General features: G+C 43.5%; 1 protein-coding gene across 1 annotated transcript in view; it reads right to left on the bottom strand.

The window, feature by feature from the left end:
* GRIN3A (glutamate ionotropic receptor NMDA type subunit 3A) overlaps positions 1–6,053 on the bottom strand; it is a 74,674-nt gene extending 68,621 nt beyond the window's left edge. Inside the window, exon 1 of the mRNA XM_030470444.2 lies at positions 354–6,053. Coding sequence (XP_030326304.1) covers positions 354–983 — 630 coding nt within the window. The 5' untranslated portion in view covers positions 984–6,053. The remainder of the gene's footprint in view (positions 1–353) is intronic.
* Positions 6,054–18,564: the final 12,511 nt, after the last annotated feature.

Below are 18,564 nucleotides of genomic sequence, written 5' to 3' on the forward strand. Positions count from 1 at the left end.
GCTCACAACTTAGCTTTTGCGACCGAGCTCTTCCTTTCCACAGAGGGGATGCTTTTCCCCTCCACCGCAGGGCTGAGAGCAAGGGCCAACACAAGAGAGGACGCAAGAGGAGGGAAAGACGAGAAAAGCGACGCCGACGGCCCCAGGGTCAAGAGGGCTTCTTCCCGGGCAGGGTCCCTCCGCATTCCGGTCGCTACCCAGCTCCCACGTACTCCACGTCCCGCCCAGCTACTGGCCGCACCCCGACCCTTTCCCCGCAGGGTGCGGGTGCCGCCTGGGAGAGGGACACCGCGCTGCCTGCCCCTGTGCGGGGGGAGCCCTGCCCACCGCCCGCGTACTCCCCGGCGCCTTACCGGACTCCGCCGGGGGAACTCGCCTAGCACGATGCTGACCACGGGGATGCGCAGCGCCGCCGAGATGAAGTCCAGCTCCAGCATCTCCCCGCGGCTCTGCGGGAAGGCGAGAATGGCGGAGACCCCTTGCACCACCACTGTGTGGCAGAGGCTCTGCAGGAAGGAGTGGGGGTCGTTGCTCCAGGAGGCACTGGAGGAAGAGAAGGGGAAGAGGGGCAGGTCGCCTAGCCCCGCCTCGATCGCCATCACCACCTCCAGGGACAGGTTGTAGGGCAGCAGCCCGGCCACTCCGTTGAGGTTCGCCACGGCGAGCAGCAGCGCGTCCCGCGGCGAGGGGTGTAGCCGCCGCTCCCCGCCGCCCCTCAGCCGCCGGCCCCGGGGCCCCGCGGCGATCACCTCTTCGGGGCTGCCGCCCGCCCGCCGCCCGCCCGCCGCCTCCCCGGGCCAAGCGGCTGTGCTGGGCTGCAGGTGGGTGGCCCCCACCCTTACGGTGTGCCCGATGCGCCGCAGGATCTGGCAGGGCTGCGGATGGGACGTGGATCCGGGCACCGCCGCCAGCACCAGGGCGCAGGGCGGCAGCAGCAGCAGGCACGCACGGCCCAGGAGCCCCCGCACCCCTGGCCGCCACATGGCCGCGAGCCGCCCGCCGCCTCCCCCGGCCCCAACCCCTCCACCCGCCTCAGCCGACCCGCGGCCGGGCGGCAGCGGCACCAGCCGCGGCGGGCGGCCCCCGCGCAGAGCCAGCCCCGCCGCCGCCCATGGGGCCGCCGCCGCTCCCCCGCCCCGGGGCTGCAGGGAGGGGTCGGCCCCCGGCCCGCCCACCACGGACCCGCGAGCCTGGAGCGGCCCGGCCCCGGGGCGGCAAGCCGCAGCCGCAGGCACGGCGTCCCTTCCGCGCTCCTACGGTCCAGCGGCCGGTCTGCCCGGCTGCCCTGCGAGGGGCGAGACTCTCCCGTGCGAGGCGGCACTGCCCGGCTCCCCGTCGCAGCCCGGGTTCCTTGCAAGGCTGCCCGGTCCGGCTCCCCTTTCCGAGCCCACCGTGCGCTCCCCTCCGCAGCCGCCGCTGCCCCGCTCTCCGGTTCCCGGCTCCCTCTCAAGGCTCTCGTCCACAGCCCCTTGCCTAGCTCCCCTGCAAGGCTCTCTTTTCCTGTCCCACTTCCCCCTCCGGCTGGCTCCCCTCCGCAGCCCTCGGTGCACTCCCCTGCCCGGCTCTGGAGGCGAGAAAACTTGCGGGCGCTGGGCTGCGCTGCGCTCCCGCCGCGAGGGATGGCGAGCGGCAACCCCGCGCCGGCTCCTCCCCGGGCAGCCGCGAGGAAGTCGCCGCCGCACACTCCCCCTCCGCCCCACGGGCAGCCCGCGGAAAGGAAGTTTTCTGGGGATAGCCGGCTCTCTCCGCTCCGCCTGATTGCTGCCGGGGGAAGTGTCCCGGGACAACCCCGACGGAAACCTCTGCCGGGGCGCTGCCGCGAGGCTCTACCCTACCTCGCGGCGCCGGAGAAAGGAAGCGGGTTTTCGGCGCTGAGAAGAGACCTTGGGCTGCTCCGACCCCGGAGGGGCTGCGGGTCGGGGCTGGGGGGCTTCTGTCGGCTAGGGGCAACCGGGAACCAGTCCATCGCCGGCACTGCGAGCTCGTTCGGAAAGCCAGCGCTGGCTGCACTCTTTGTCTCTCTCCTGCGCTTCTGCTTCAAAACGAATCATTTTTAGACAAGTGGGACCTGAGTCGGTCCGACTCAGCAAGACACGGACACTTTTATGTCGTTTTTATGATAAAACACCTTTAGCTGTAGAGAAAATAGCACAAAGCAGAGATGGGCTATTGCGTGCGTTTCTGCAAGGGGCTGGGGAAAGTCCCGTCCTTTTCTTGGGTTTAACACTGGGCAGTCGGCAGCCGCGCTAACACTGGCTCTGAGGCTTTAACACTCCAGTCAGGGCACTGACATCCTCGGCGTTACGTCTCTGCTCCGTGATCTATTTCCAGGATCTTAGGGGAAGGCCTCTCCCACCGCCATGCTGCCCATCAGAGGGGAAATAATCTTCTGGTTCCCCCGGCAGGCTGCCTACCGGCACGGGGGCTTGAATATATTTTCTGCCCGGGGGAGTCCCGTTATCTTGCCCTGACCGATTCAAACCTGTTGGAGGGCAGCGCTGTTTCATGCTGTTTGCTGTCCCGCGTGGAAGAACAGTCTGAGTCCTTCACTCCTGGAGTGGTTAGAAATCTTTTGGTACCTTCTTCAAGAACAGTTTACCCTGACCTAGTGCTAGCCTTATTCTTCAACTTAAAGAGCTCTTCTGCTTTGAATGTTAACCTTTCTCCTTTGTGTGAGATTTATCTTCAGAAGAATCTATTCATGAAGAAAGATCTTATGCTCCTTTTCTTTTTTTTCATTTGGTATGCACATGATCTGTGTGGAAGGGAACACTTTTCATCGTGCTGTATAAAAGAGGTGGTCACTGCCCTCCAACAGGTCTTAACTTCATGTTTCCAGATTTAAATTCATCTTTGTGGAGGGGAAGATCACCAGAGGTGTACACAGTCTTCAGAGAGGTCTTACCAAGGTCTTGTGCGCTATGCTGATATTTCTCTGTCTCTTACATCCTTACGGCCATCATTTTAGTACCTTGTCATACCTTCTGCTGTTACCACCTTCCAAATGACCTGCAAAGCTAGTGTTTCCCTCATACTGCTCTCTCTAAATTGATATGTGTTTGCAAAATTGGTTCCTAGGTGGAAAACTACAAATGGCAGAGTAGTGGTCTGTAGGCCAAGACTGACTATGCCAGCTGCTACATGTAAAGGCAAGCTACTACTACATGTAACAGTTAATAACAATTTCCTGTTTTCCCCTTTTACTCTTCCTTCTCCTTCTGGTCTTACAATTACATTTTCATTTTTTGGTATCTTCTTCTCTGATCAACCCAGGTTCCTCCTGTCCAAAGTCTCTGCTAGCAGTGAGGAATTATTGGCTGGGAGAACTGTCCTTGAATATGGTGAATTTCACACAGGGCAGAGAAAAAGTTGTGGTTTGGGGGTTTGTTTGTTTGTTTGTTTTTTCTTCCCAGAGCCACAGGAATCAGCTTTTAGATTGTGAGAACAAGCTCACTTGAGATCTGTACAGCTCCAGAAGCATTGTGTGTGTTTGCATCCCTTTTGTGAGGTTTGGAAAAACCTGGTAAGCATGTAACTTTTCTGCTGTGTAGCTAGGTAATTGCTTGTTTTCAGGTGGGAGTTAGTTTTATAAGAAAACTATGCTCTTCTGTGTCTTAACAGCCCAAAATTGTCATGAATTTGAAGCTTCATTATAGGAGTGGATCTTCTTCTGGCTTTAGGGCACAGGCAACACTAGATTGAAAAAGCAAATGTTTCAGAAAATGTAATCAAACTTATTATTGAAACAGCTTTGAAAATTACACACAAAATCAATTAATAAAGGGAGAAATCAGTAAAAGGAAATAATTCAGTATCTCTGTTCTTTCATTTGTGGATAATCTGTGACCAGATTCCAGTCTGCTCTGTTCATAATCATGCAGTGCCGCTCTTGGGATTACTGCTATAATTAATTCCTGGTCTGGAGCTCATTTTTGGGCAAGTCATAGCAAGTGGTCACAATTAGACACCTGAACTGTACAGAATGGGCAAACTCCCCAGGCGATGTAATAATTTTGACTGGGATGGCTCCAGCTCTTGAAGCTATGGGTTCAGCGTGATTATTTTTAACAACAAATTATTAATTTGTCTTCTTTGCAATTTGTGTTTATTTTTACTCTTTGCTCAAATATTCCTGTTAATAAAGTTCTCTACAATATCCCTGATACACCAAAGTGCTTAAACACAGCCGTTTTTTAAGAAGACATTTAAATCCTTAAGTGCTGCTCTGTAAGAGGCTGGAATATTTTCGGAAAGTGATCTGAAAAAGGATATAAACCCCACCAAAGTGTATACATGTGACATTTGGAAAGCTGTGTCATTAATTTTTCCACTTTATTTGCATAAATATGCATGTGGAAAAGAGCAAAGTTGTTTTAGTTTAATACAGGAATTGGAGACTGCTGTGCATAAGTTGCACCCTGCTTTTTAGAAACACTGCAGATCCTCTTCCAAGGCTGCCATCAGAATAAACTTTCTAACAGATTCTTCACTTTTTTATTTTGAAGTAAAGGACTGGTTGCCTTCTATTTTCTTCACCCCTTTTCCGTTTCTCATGGTGATTGCTGCAGTAGGAATGTCTATTCTGCTCTTCTCCTGTGTTAAATATTCAACTGAAATAAGACCAGGCAGATCCAGGCAAGTGGATGGACCTGCTCTGAATTGGTTGTCACCTTGGGTAATCATGAATACAGCAGTACTGGTGGCATTGATTGTTGGGGAATGGTGATCACAGAAACCATTCATCCTTGATCGGTGGCTGAGTGTCACAGTTAAAGCCAGTGAAAACCCTTCAGCAATGAAAAATGCAGTAGGAAAATGTGATTAAAATCACTGCTTGTACTGCTGTTGCTGCTCTTTCTGCCTGCTTGGCTCATTGTTATTTCTTTGAAGTCAGGTTGGTTTGTTTGCTTTCTGGGCTGCAGAAAAATTGTCCTGTGTGTATCTCAGTGACCGTCTGCAAGGCTTGATCCTTCTGAGCAACTTGACTTATTTGGAAGTAGGTTATTGCTGTAACCCTCTTCATCTCTGTGTAACTCTGCTCCCTTTGCTCTGAGGGAAATGCTCCCTGAGCTTGCCAGAGCATGATAGCCAGATTGCTTAAACTCATGTTTGTCTGTCTGCCCCTTTTTTAACTGCTTACATTTTTCAAAATGCCTGAGCCACTAGATGAGGTGCAGGGTACAACATGACCTCTTTAGCCTTGGAGAGCCTGAGTGACTTATTTTGGGTCAGCCTGGAATTAATTATTTTTTTCCCCTTTCATAACCATAACTGGAAAATGAGAATTAGGGAAAAATAAACCATTCAGGTAAAATTAATTATTTCATTCACTAGGAATAAACTATTTTGTTTCTGTTTAAATGCCCCAATTTATGTAAATGTAGTTTCAAACATATCAAAATGCTGTTTTTCATTTGAATTGCCATTTTAAGGTAAAAAAAAAAAAGTAATCTGGATGTTCCTTACTTTCTGTCTTGCACACTCATTTTCCAGCCAAAAGAAATTTGCAAATACTTTCAGATATCTAAAACAGCATTAAGAAGTTTAAGTAGGGGTTTATGTGCGAAATATTTTATGTCACTGTAGTGCTTGTTTGGTACGAACTGATGATGCACCAGCTGCTCCAGTTAGGCCTGCAAGTATCCTCCTGTGGCCAGGCCTGGTGTCGAATCCAAGCAACCGCTTTGAAGTCAAATTGATTTTCACCAGTGAGGGCTACGTGCTACTTCACTACCTCAGAAAAGAGGCCGAGACAGATTTTGCTCCCTAAACAAAACTGCCATTTTGTTTATTCCAGCAATATAAATCCAGACAAACTCTGGCACTGCCAAAGGATGCTCAAAGAGTCAGCGAGGAAAGCATGCAGCAAACCACTTTATATCTTTGGTCCCTTTTGGATAGAAGAGCTGGCAGAAGATCTTGTAACATTGCCAGGTAGTGGCACACAGCCCACAAACCCCTCTGATTTTGGTAGTTTCCTCTCTGAAACTGATGCTACCACGGGAAGATCTCAAGACGTTCCAGGTACCTATAAATGAAATAAAAAAAAACCCAACAAACCTACTAGTCAGTCAGAGCTTCTTTCCACCACTGGAACTGTATAAAGGTGCCTAAAGGGGGCATGAATATACACTCACTCTGAGACCTGTTTCCACTGCCAGAATGAGAAGGGAAGAGTCTAGTTGCAGGTGAAAGCACTGTTCTCTCAATGTGAATGGTCCAATTGATTATTGTTACTGCTCCTTCTCTGAGGTGGTAGTGTATATCTTCCCAAACAAGTAGCTATAAAACCTTTATGAGATCCCCACTTGCCACATATTTTGTTCATGCTGTGTATTTTGATTTTGACACTTAGTCATGTTTTTTCTTATCGCTGGTGCTTTTATAGTGCTCCCCATTGTTCTCATCTTGGAGATTCATTAATCCTGGGCAGAGCTACAACTAGTAGAGAAGTACTATAATGACTCAGTTGAGTACTTACCCTCTGGCTGTAACTACCTTTAGTTTCTGCCACTGCCTGTACTTTTTGTTTTTAAGCCTTTTTTGTTCTGTTGTCACATCTCCTGTGTTATTCCTTCAGAGTTAATATGACAGTGATGAAAACAACTCCAGTAGATAGGAATGGTCCCAGCACTGCTTACAGCATCATGATGGGTGGCACAGAGAGCCTTTAGAAGACCGTTGGTTTAAGCGGATGATTGTCTGGGGATTCAGGGGCTGGTTGAATGTGAAGGGTTCCTCTTGAGTCTTGGAGGTGAACTCTGGTGGAGCCAACTGCACAGGAAGGAGCTGTCTGGCTCCAAACATGAAGATACTCCAAACAGAGATTTAGCATGGGGCCTTTCATCTCCACCAAGAAAGCCCAGCTCTATGTCAGAAATGTGTTATCCTGGTATCCACAGGGAGTTGTTGAGGAATAAAAGTCATCCTCACTGCAGGCCAGCTTCCTGGAGCTGGCAAGCCCTGAGCAGAGAGTGTGGAGCTGGCTCCTGGGGTGCTGTGTGCATGTGTTTTATGTCATCACTGTGAGTACATCCATTTTTTCCCTGACTTTTTTTTAGCATATAGGCAGGTACTCCCTTCCCCAATTTTTCTTATGGGTAGCAGGAGACCCTTTATCATGGCCATGCTTGGGACATCTCCCATGAAAACAGGATGCCATTTCATGGACTTTCATAGGACCAGGCTGGATTTAATGCAGCTTTTCCTGTACATATTTGCTTCTTTATTTGAGGAATGACAGCTGAGCACTTGTGAAAATTTTGGGAGGTGGGAGGAGATAAAAGGAGAAAAAACTGTTTGAAGTCAGTGTCAAAATTGTTACTGCCATCAATGTCATTTGAGCAGTGAGGTCAGACAAACACCTTCTCACAGAGCAAACCCGTAGTTTTGAAAAAAATCACATCAATGCTGCATTGCCCCGTGCATTGTATCATTCTCCCTACAATGCTGTTGCAAATATAAAATCATTATAGGCTGTGTCCAGCCTGTTTTGGTTGGCTTCAAAAGGCCACTTGGTGTAAACGCTCAACAAAGATGGATAAAGACTGTTTAACTTTCAGGCAAAGTCTTCAATTTCCACAAGGTCAGGAGGGCACCCCCACACCGCACCATCCTGGCAAGATCGTATGCTTTTTACTGTTCATTCCCTCCTGCTCCGTTTAACTTAGAGGTGGGAGTAAAAGGGAAGGGGGAAGAGTGCCAAATCTTGGATGCTTATTAAAGTTAAATTACAAGGTTGGTTTAAAAAAAAAACAGGAAAAAACTGAATAAGCAAATTAAGGAAAGGCCACAATAGCATCTGTGTAAGAGATAATTCGCCCAATTTGTCCAGCTAAACAATTCTGTCAAGTTTACTGAAGGCTGCAAAATTGGCAAACTGCCTCATCTCCACAGAGAAGAGCAGAGGCAGCGTGGGCTTAACCCTTCTGTTTGCAGTTTAAAGAACCAATTTTGCAAACCTTTACTCAAAGCAGCTGGGATGACCTTACTCAAATTATTGACTTTAATAAGGACTTCTGGTACAAGCAAAATTGATCTGGGCAGGAGTCAGCTTGCCATCCACAGTTATGACAACTGCATTCCTGAAGGTTTATGGGCTTGCTTGTGCACTTGGGCACAGCCTGAAGTGGCACAGCACAGGATGCACCTTGTAAGGGATGCATCTGAAGGATACCACCCTGAAAGACGTGTGGGTCCCTCGGAGGATCCAGATCTTGTGCAGGGCTCCTGCCCTAGCTTTCATCAGAAGGAAAAACCTCCTTCGGGTCTATGTTTGCACAGCATGCTTTCTAGCCCTCAGGCAGGTATGGTACCTGTTGATTGAGCCCTCCATGGTTGTAATACTCAGCAGCAGAATGCAGATCTTCCTAATAACTTGCTTTTTCTGTACAGTGTTAGCTTACTGGCATGCATGTATGTGCGTGTGTGGTGTGCACATGTAACAAATAATGGATTCCTTCCAAGATGCTTCTTGTTGAAATGTCCCTCAAGACATGCCATAGTGACATAAAAACCCAAGCTAAAACCCACTGTGTTGTGCCTAGGCATACTGCAGAGCTAATTGACTCAGGAAAGCCCTTGGAGACATCACATACCTCACTCAGTCATTGCTTCAGTAAGAGTTGTCCTAGGTGTCAGCTGTGCTATCCAATCTATCTTTCTGAATCAAATACTGTCATAGGGGAAGGGGAAAAAATGGATATAATGCTTATCTGTATCAAGGAGGTATTCAGAGGTCTGTTGCTATGCATCTGAGCTCAAGAATAGGCTACCCAGCAGGGAGGTAAGTTGCAACATAGTCTAAATTATAACTAATCCCCTTTCAAATTTATGTCAGAAAAAGGTAATGTCTTTGAAGGCTAAATAATGCTGAAATTGGCAGGATTAGGCTCACATGGGAGATTATGTTGGCAGGAGGGAAATGTCTATAAAATGCTGACACGTGAGATAATGTACAAGTGAGAATGGCATTCACCCAATGTCATGGTTTTAGAAGGAAATAGATGAACTGGGTGGTTGTTATTTGTTCCAGGGAGCCTTTAAATAATGTAATGCTGGATGCTCTCCTAGTAAAGTAGTACTGAAGAAGCAATAGTTAAATCAGACATGTACATATGACGAATGGTTTTTGTCATGCTCCAGAAGCAACCTAACAACTGAGGAGTTTATACATCTGCTCAATAAAACGAAGTCTGATATTTATAAAGGCTATTTTTAAAAACACAAATTCTCTTTAACAACACACTCGTGAAATTCCCAAGCACTAATGCCAGTGTCAAATTATTCCCATTGTACAAATAGGCTGTCTTGGAGCAAGCTCAATATTTTTAACATGGTGCTGGATATCAGTGTACATCCTATGAAAAGAAAGATGAAAGATAGCTCAGATTGGAATGTAATAATGGGCTTTGAAATAGGGATGGGCTTTCGAGCTCTTTCATACGCTCCATGAGTCCTTTCTAAGTTTCAATCTCTTGCTATCAAATACAAACTCCAGCACTTCTCTAGCCCATCACAGGGAGACAGAAGGCTGTTATTGGAAAGGAAACATCTCTGAGAAAACAGAGCATCACTTTTGCACCACCAGAGATTCTTGAAGCATCATTTTGACAAGCTGCTTTAAACACCTAAGAGCTGTGTGATGAGGAGGAAGAAAGTCAAAGTTTTTCTCTCTTGTTTGCAAGCCTGGAGAATAAGCAAATGTCAGCTGTAACTCTTACAGATGGTGTGGATAACCACAGTTGTGTAAATCTCAAGGAAAGACCCTAAAGCACCAAAAATAGAGGTATAATAATAATATGTTGAACATTACTTAGATTTTTTTCTTTTTTTGTGTGTGTGGGGGAAGGTGGAAGGTAGGGACTGAACCTTTGTGCATTCCTATCCCTTAACAAAGAGCTATGGAAAAAATCTATTTTTGCTTTTTATTAGAAGAAAGGCAAAGCAGCCTGATGTATTTGAAAGGTAAATTATTAAATAAGGCTCTTCAGATATCTTGCCTTTTTGCCATCTGTATTTTGAAAGGATTTTTATGTAAGAAAGTGATTGAGTTGGTAGTAACCATAGACAGTTTAGATGAGAGGCCTCCAGAAGAAAGCAGTTGTCTAGTTGTCTTGTCCTGGTTATTTCCACAGCAGCGCAGCTTCTGTAAGTGAGCTGGTGGAGAGAAAAAAGGAAACTGCTATAGGCAACACATGCCTCTAGCAATAAAGAAAAAATTACAGAGTGTACTGGCACCTTCATCTTAGGTGCTTCTCTGACTTGCTTCTAGAGAAGCAAAATTAATTCTATCCTTTACTTAGTTTTCATAGTAAGACTCAGACCTACCACTGAAAGCCAAATGCTGCCACTGCTGAATTTGTGCACTGCTTGCACCTGGCAAGTTGACCCCAGTGGGAGTGCTAGCGGAGTTAGGCGCTGTGCAATGGGAGCAAGCAGGGCATTTCTGGTAGTATCTCAGTGATATTAACAGCTGGCAACTTGAGCATTGGCTGCGCCTAACTTTAATAGCAGAAGTATTTTTATGGCTGACAAAGGCTGATGAGAAATGAAAATTCTGAGGCTATTTGGAATGCAGATCAGATTTAAAGTGCTGTGTCTCCTACCTTAGACTTTTTCTGCAGAAAACAGGAAACTCCTTGGGAACATCACTTGGAAAGATATTTCAGCTGATGAATTTCAATATAAATGGGAATGGTGTTCCAGAGTCACAGAGTCATTTTTGCTATGAAGGGGTTGTCTTCAATAGCAAACTAAATTGTTTGCCACGTGCACACAAAATGTTTACCAACTAAACCTGAATAAATGTGCAGGGAGGAAAGCAGAATGGTAGCTTAGTCCTATGTGTTACTTAAATGTCCCAAAGCATTATCCAGCCATGCAGATATCTCGTGGAATTGAAAGTTGGGATTACGTAGCTACTTGGTTTGGCTAGGAGTGGAACAAAAGGAGAAGACAAAACCAGAAATGCACCCACTGAACAACAAAAACAAAAAAGTATCTTATATTTCTGAGAGAAAATTTCTCTTTACTAAGGGATTATAAGTATTTTGGAGTGGAGAAAAGTGAGCGAAGCAAATCCAGTATTGAACAGCTTCATGACAAACTGATATCTGAGTCTACCAAAAATAGTAGGTGTTTTCAGCAGATAGTATTTTGAGGAAAGCTTTCTGGTTTGAATTAAGCCATTGGTTTGTTTACGGGAGTGGATTTGGTTATGTATAACAGAACTCAGCAACTCCAGCTGAATGAATTCTGTGTCTTTTGTCCCTAAAACTATTTACACACATAAATTTAATATTTTTATTGTGGGTTTGCTTTGTTTCTTCAGATATCCTAACAAATTAGAAAAGGAAATTCTATAAGGATGATGGACTTCTTTGATTATATTTGTAAAAAAATAAATACTTTATCAGTTCAGGGCTGATAAGAGTCCTAAACTATATTGATTTGTTGGAAACTGCGGATTGAATCACATGTTATTAAAGTGGGAAGAAGAAAGAAGCTAATTCACTTAGTCCCCCAAGTAAATCCCCATGTGATTAATTAAATGAGTGAGTTCTAACTGAAATCTGTGTTTTACAGCTATAGTTTCACAATTAATAGAATAAGAAAGTTGTCCTGAGCCCTGTGTGCCTGATGAAACGTATCATGCATTTGAATTCTGTCTATCAACTGCCTGCAAGAAGCTGCTTTTGATAAATCTATAAGCTGAGACTGCATTTGACAAATAATTTGGGGAACAACAAATATTCCAGAAAGAAGCATAGGCTGATTGCAGAACAGAAAAAGAAACAAGATTCACTGAGACTGCTATGAATTATTCACTGATGACTAATAACAATAATAATAAAAAAACTCTTCAAAATGATTGGGCAAGATGTGCTGTCTCTGCCTTGTTTACAACCCACGACTGATATGAAGCTCTGAAAGTTTGTCAAGGGGCTAAACCTGTCAATGGGAAGAAGTTGAATTTCTCTAGCCTAATACAGCAGCTGCTTTAGTTACAGTGGTGCCAAACACTCAGGGAAACACTCTTAATCTAAAATAAACACTATTCAGAATAAAATATGTGTGTTTTTATGCAGTTCTCCAGACTGGTTTAAATAAGTAATTTTAAAAACCACGTTTTTATTTAAAACAGTGCTATTTGTTCCTTGCTCAATCCTTGTATTTTTTTTCTGTGAAGCTTGTAGCAAATTTTGAATAGCAGCTAATCTATGTAACTCGAAATTGAGATGTCTGTGTTACTACTCTTGCATTAAACAGTAGAAACATAATAATCATCTGTGAATAGATAAAACTGTGCACATGTTGACAGCATTTTAAGCAAAGGAAGAGCTACATTTGTAGAACAAGTTGGGTGTTGCATTTTCTGTGTTGAGAAAGGTCAAATTCTGGATTGGTCACAAACCAGAGATTGTGGTTAATGGCATTACTTGAAGGAAACCAAGAAGGGAGTCTGATCACATGCCTTTGTCACCAGCAAATTGAAGGCACTGAAGAGTCAAGGAAAGCAAAGAGTGTAATTGACCTGCTCAACTGGCAAAACTTATTAAGGACATAGTGATTTAGGAAGCTTTCTGACAGAATATTCTGGAAGCCTTTCAGGCCAGGTGCTTTCGTTAAGTTCATTAACTTGTTCTTGAAGTTAGCCTGGATACACATGAATCATGTGTTGATGTCTTACACCTGAATGACGTTATGAGTCTAAAGCCAATAGCATGTAGTAGAAATTAAGCCCTGTTTAAATGTTCCAGCAAGAAGTCATCAGTTGTGGGAGGAATAAATGTATGAATGTAGTAATGGTTTAATCACACTGAGCACATCATATTATCTCAGCAGAAGGAAGGCCTTGTGATCAAACCGACTAAATAATGTAACAGTGAGGTCCTGGTAGAATGATAAGAAGTGGGGCAAGACCATAATGGTTTATTTGGTTTTGCTCCATTGAGGTCAACGTAGTTGTACAAATTAACAACACCTGCTGAGGACTGGGTAATTTTAAATTATTAGAGCCCTCTCACCCCCAAAGATATTCATACACTGAGTTAAACTGCTGGAAGAACAAACATTGAGTTCTGCTGGTACCATGCCAGGGAAGCATATCCTGCTAAAAATTCCACAGAGGACTGCCAGAAAATCAATGAGCATTTGCAGTTAAAAAGTTGTCAAAATACTCTTGTAAAAATAGACTTACTGCAAATAATGAAAAATACAGGTGAAAAATTTGCACAGCTAATGAGTGTATAGAAAGACAAATGAGTTAGAAATGCTTTAAATGCCAGTTTTCTTTGTGTTAGATGAAGGGCAGCTTTCTAATGAAGTCAACACCTATACATAAAGAGGTGATATATTTTATGTCCATGTGAAATTCGGAAGTTTAGAATTATGTTAGGGTTACAGAAGGCTCTTAAAAACTTCAGAAGCAAACTGTATTCCTACTGCAGGTTTTCATAGAGCAGATAGTACCATCATGGATAATAGATGGTATTTAGAGGGAAGGCAGGGCTCTTGCAGCTAAGGATGAGCTGGGTGATCACTGTGCCTCACACTGTGTGTTCTCCACCGGAAGAAACCCTGGCATGATGGGAGAAGAGTATCCAATGCGTGCGTAGGGAGGATGCCTGTGTGATAAAGGGAAGCAGGGCTACAAAGAGCTGCCATGCCTTTTTCTTGGCGTGCAGGGATAAATGGTCATTGATTCTGCTGAAAAGTGCTATCTCATTTGAAGATTCAGGCTGATGTGGATAAAGATTTTAGAAGGCAAGAGTTTGGGAATAGTGTAAATTGTGACAACCTTGAACCAAATGTATTATGGCAGTTAAAGGAAAAGTTGCTTTTAGACTAGTAGTTTTCTAATTGGAATGGCATCATTAAGGGAGTGCCATAGAGTAGCTGGTGTTGACTGCCTGATGAACACACAGTTGTCTGATTGAATCAGCCTTGTGTCTTGATACGTGCTCATGTGGCCCACAGAAAGGTTGAGTTTATTAAATTCCACGAATATGTCTAAAGCCATTTTTATGTAAGTTATTTTATTTCTATAGAATCTTTTTTGGGTTCACCCTTATTAACTTCCACACGACAATTCCTCAGAGGAAGGCAAGACAAAAACCTAAAAGAATAAAAATCTTACTCATCCCCGGTTGATACGTTTTTGTACACTTCATATGGAAATACAATAGATTGGTTTTGCTCTCTGCTGGTGGTTATGCTATGGTGGTGGCTAGACTGAAGTCTCGGTTCACTCAGGTGCTTATCTATGTGTGTAACTGGGAAAACAAATAGTCCTGCTGACTTCAATCCAACCATCCTTTTATCCCACCCAATGGGAGAGGATGTTCAGAGGAAGGGTTTTCAAAGGCCTTGAGTCATGGCCTGTTTCTGCTCCTCCTTACAGGGCATAGGGTTTTGGCATCTTTGAAAATTATTTTAGTTACTTTAACCAACATGGTAATGAGTTATAAAGTGAAATTTCTTTTCCATTCTGAAGTGAACTTTTGAAAAGCCACTCGTGTTTGTTTGTTTGTATTTATTCTTATTGCGTTTCTGAATTTGTGGAAGGATTCCTCAATTTTTCTATTCTAAACAATGAAACAAGGGTGTTTGTTTGTTTGGAAATTCTTTATGTTAGAATTTTCATAGAGCCTTGACTAATTACTTGGCCTTTATTTTGTTACCTGAGCTCAGCCCTTTTGGGAACATGAATGAGCATAATATGGATTTCCTATTTTCTCTCATTTACAGGGGAACTTTCTGAATAAGAGAAAATCGTTTATGCTTCTGTGCATAAAGTCTTTTTGATCTGTTGAGTCTGACATTTTTGTGGTAAGAACTGAACTTGTTTTAAAGGTGGAGTTTTCTGCTTAGGATGTTCATAGTAAAAAAATTTTCTTGGCATGGTCTGTGGTAATTACCACGTGCCATGAAGATGTGATTTTTCCAAGGTCTTCTGATACTAAGATGCAAATAAAATGTTGTAGAGGTTCTTTAATTACACTTATCTGGGTCGCATAAACCTGAAGCTTCTTTAGAGCATGTATCATTGGCATTAACTTTTTGAAGAACTATGTTAATGAAGGTAGCTGAGAGGCACTATGTCCTTCAAAAAGAATCATAAAGTGTTTAAGAGTATATTATTCGTGAGTTTTGGTCCATAAGCGTTATAGTGCCTTCAGAGGTAATCGCTATCATCTTCCTTCTTGAAAATTTTGAAAAATGTTCATTCCTTCATTATTCTTGCAACAACAACTCCAGTGTGCAGGACAAAACCCAAATCTCTTCCACTTCTCCCTATTTTCTATTTCATTCATAGGCCAGTTTCTCTCCATACCCTGCCCTGTTCTGAAGGGTCTCATCTGAGTTTTTTCTGGGCACCCTTGATTCCTCTACATTGAGTCCTGATTTGACAGCTGCGAGTAGGAGTCTGCCTATTAATATTCACAGTGTCTTCTTCAAACACACTATCTGCTTCCTAATAATTCTTCTGGAGATGATCTGCCAGTTGGTGATTTCCCACTTCTGTTTATTGGGGATGAAACCCTACTGGCTATTGCACAGAATTTTTCTAGTGTCCATACCTCTCATCACATCCATTTTCTGCTCTGGTATTTTGCTTTGTAAAACATTTGCAAGTGGAGGGAAAGGATGGTAATCTCTGACCATCAACTCTTCCTTGAAGGTCAGACTCAGGCAAACACTCTTGCTTTTCCTGATGGTTGGTACTTTAGGCTTTCCAGTATACAGACCCAGACATAAAAAGGGCTCTGCAGGTTATTTTTGAAAAGGAACAGTCTATGTTCATTTAATTTGTCTAAATAATGCAAAATAGATATTTTTTTAAATATCTGAGGTGACAGATCTTAGACCCTAATTTGCTGTTATCAAGGACAGCTCAGTTCCTTGCATTAATTCAAAGCAAGAGAAAGTAAGATCATCTTGCAAATACACAGCCAAAGTTGATTTATTAAAATCTTATGACTGCCCAACTTCCTCCTACTTCTCAAACCCAAATTTTGGATTGAAATCCTTTTAGAAAAATTCCTGTAGGCAATAACAACAGTGTTCTTCATCAATCTGTGATGGATTAGATTTAGTAAAGCCACAATCCAGACAGTCACTCCTTGCAGGCTCAGTATAAGTCTGACTCATGGTTCATTGCTGCCTCTTGTTTTTTATCCTGTGTCTTGATTCACCTCTTTTTTTCTTTGATGAGTAAATGAATATGTCATTAAAGAAACAAATACCCTCTTTCTCTCCCTCCCTCCTGCTCTCTCTTTCTGAATAAGAGGTTCATGGCTGAGGAACTAGGGAGTAAAAAAGAACTGAGGATTAGGACCTGTAGGTCCAGTTTTCCAAGAATGAATACTGAGCTCTTTCAGAAAACGAGATTGTATTGTTGTACCTGATGTGGGAAGCACTAAAACTAATTGATTTGGAAGAATTGGACATTTCCTGAAAAGGCCAATGTCTTTGGAACAAGGATGAAAAAAAAAGGCCAACAAACCAAAGCAATTAAATGATTATCATTTTCAAGGTATAAAGCACACTGTCAAATCTAGATTTTTGCCACCAGACAAGCAGCAAAATGGCTGCAGTTGAAAATTCAGAATAAGCATACTGACATTTTGTAGACAGAGACAGGGTAGACAGGGTTTGTGAACACCCTGTGGTAGCAGTACAAAAGAGGGAAAAGTGATGGATACCAGAGGAATGGCATGCTTTGCAGTTAGGGAAGAAGAACACTTGTGCATTTTGTCTACAAGCCTGTACACTAAGAATCGTGTTGCCTGCTGTAATTAACTGAGTGAAGTGAGTCTGTAGTGAAGAGGAAACCCTCTGCTCAGTGCTGTTATTTCGCCTGTGCTATAGCTGATCTCGAATGCGAGACAGTAGGTGAAAAAAGTCTCTCGGATAAATCAGGTGATAATGTGTTCTATTCACCATGCTAAAAGCTGCATGTGAATTAAATTCCACCTACTGGGGATTTAATTGCTGCCATGTGCTGATGAAATGGAATAAGCAGTGGCGCTGGAGCAGCAGAGCTGATCCTGGGTCTCTGCTGCTGACATGCTGTGTCTCTTCACACTTAGCAAGGGCCTCATGAACTCTGCCAGGGCTTTGTTATTTCAACTTCCATCAAGTCTGCTAGATGTCTGGGTAGAGGAGGGGGTCATGCATACCTGCCTGCACTACTGCTACAGCTGAAGGCTCTGCAGGTACTTTGCTGAATATCTCTGCATACAAAAGGTTTTTTGAAAGTCAGCTGGGTCTGGCACCCTCTTCTTCATTCTCAGTCTTTTGTTCTTTACTGTGTTGCCAAAATTCAAGCAAATATGAGTATGTTTGTGAGAAAGGCATTGCAGGCGTCAGGTGTTAACCAAACAATTATTTCTTACGTGATGTGTGTGTTGCTTTGCCTGACTTAAGTCTCTAGAAATGATACTATCTGAGTGGGCTAAGTGCAAGTCTTATGGTAAAATGATGGAAAAACACTGTAAATATGTAATTTTTCCATCATGAATTATTCATAGCTGTTATTCAAGTCACACACAGGAAACTTGTACTTATAAAGTTAGCTAAACACAATCGTTCATTTATGAAGAGAACTCAGTGATGTGAAGGTTTACCATATGGCCTGCACTAGCAGAAGCAGAGATCCAGAGCCATATTTTCTGTTGGTGTACACAGGCATAGGTCCACCAGCTTTAATGAAGCTATAGTTTACATGAGCTGAAGATTTGGCCCCTTTCCTTTGTGAGGTTTTGTCGTTGTTTCTCTGCTGACCCATTTATTTTGCATTATGTTGGTTAGAATGTGGTTATAAATACAATTTTATAATCTGTCCTCTACAGTTGTTTAGGTTTTTGTCTCTTCTAACCCATAACATGAATATTTAATGGGGAAAGCTGGATATTTTGTGCTTCAGTTGAGATTCAAGACAATTCAAATATTTAGAAAAGGTGAGAAAAGGGGCTTGAAAACAATACTAATTCAATGGTAATAATGGATACCATAAATTAGGAGGAACTCAAAGCACCTTGTTTCAGAGGACTAAACATCTTTTAAGATTAGCATCTCCTGCATTAAAAATGAACAGCAAATTCTTACAGTAGGTTTTGTTTGTCTCCCTCCTAATTTTCCAGCACTGCCTGGTTCCATATAACTGGTTTTGGGAGCATGGGCCACCTCTGTAATTTCTCCATTACACTCATGTTTCTTGCCCCGTATTACTTGAGAGCACTGTGAAAACTGGATATGGCTTTATGGGCTAGCTGGAGGCTTCCTATATTGATCTCGGAAAGGTGATAAATGGGCAGTGGTCTGCATGTTGGTAGCTCTAGCTACAGCAGCCCTCATGTTCAGTGGTACCTGGACCTAAGTGATGCATCTAAAAGCTAAGGTATTCAAAAAGATGCAAAGATTAGTGAATTGTAGTATTTCATGAAAGGTCTCATAGTAGACCGGGGGAAGAGATGCAATTAATAATAATTAAAACTCTCTTGGAATGCAGTGGGACAATTCCTCATATTTTTATGGCAGAAGTCTAAAATTCATTAG

The sequence above is a fragment of the Strigops habroptila genome, chromosome Z (genome assembly GCF_004027225.2).
Source record: "Strigops habroptila isolate Jane chromosome Z, bStrHab1.2.pri, whole genome shotgun sequence".
Classification (NCBI taxonomy): Eukaryota; Metazoa; Chordata; class Aves; order Psittaciformes; family Psittacidae; genus Strigops; species Strigops habroptila.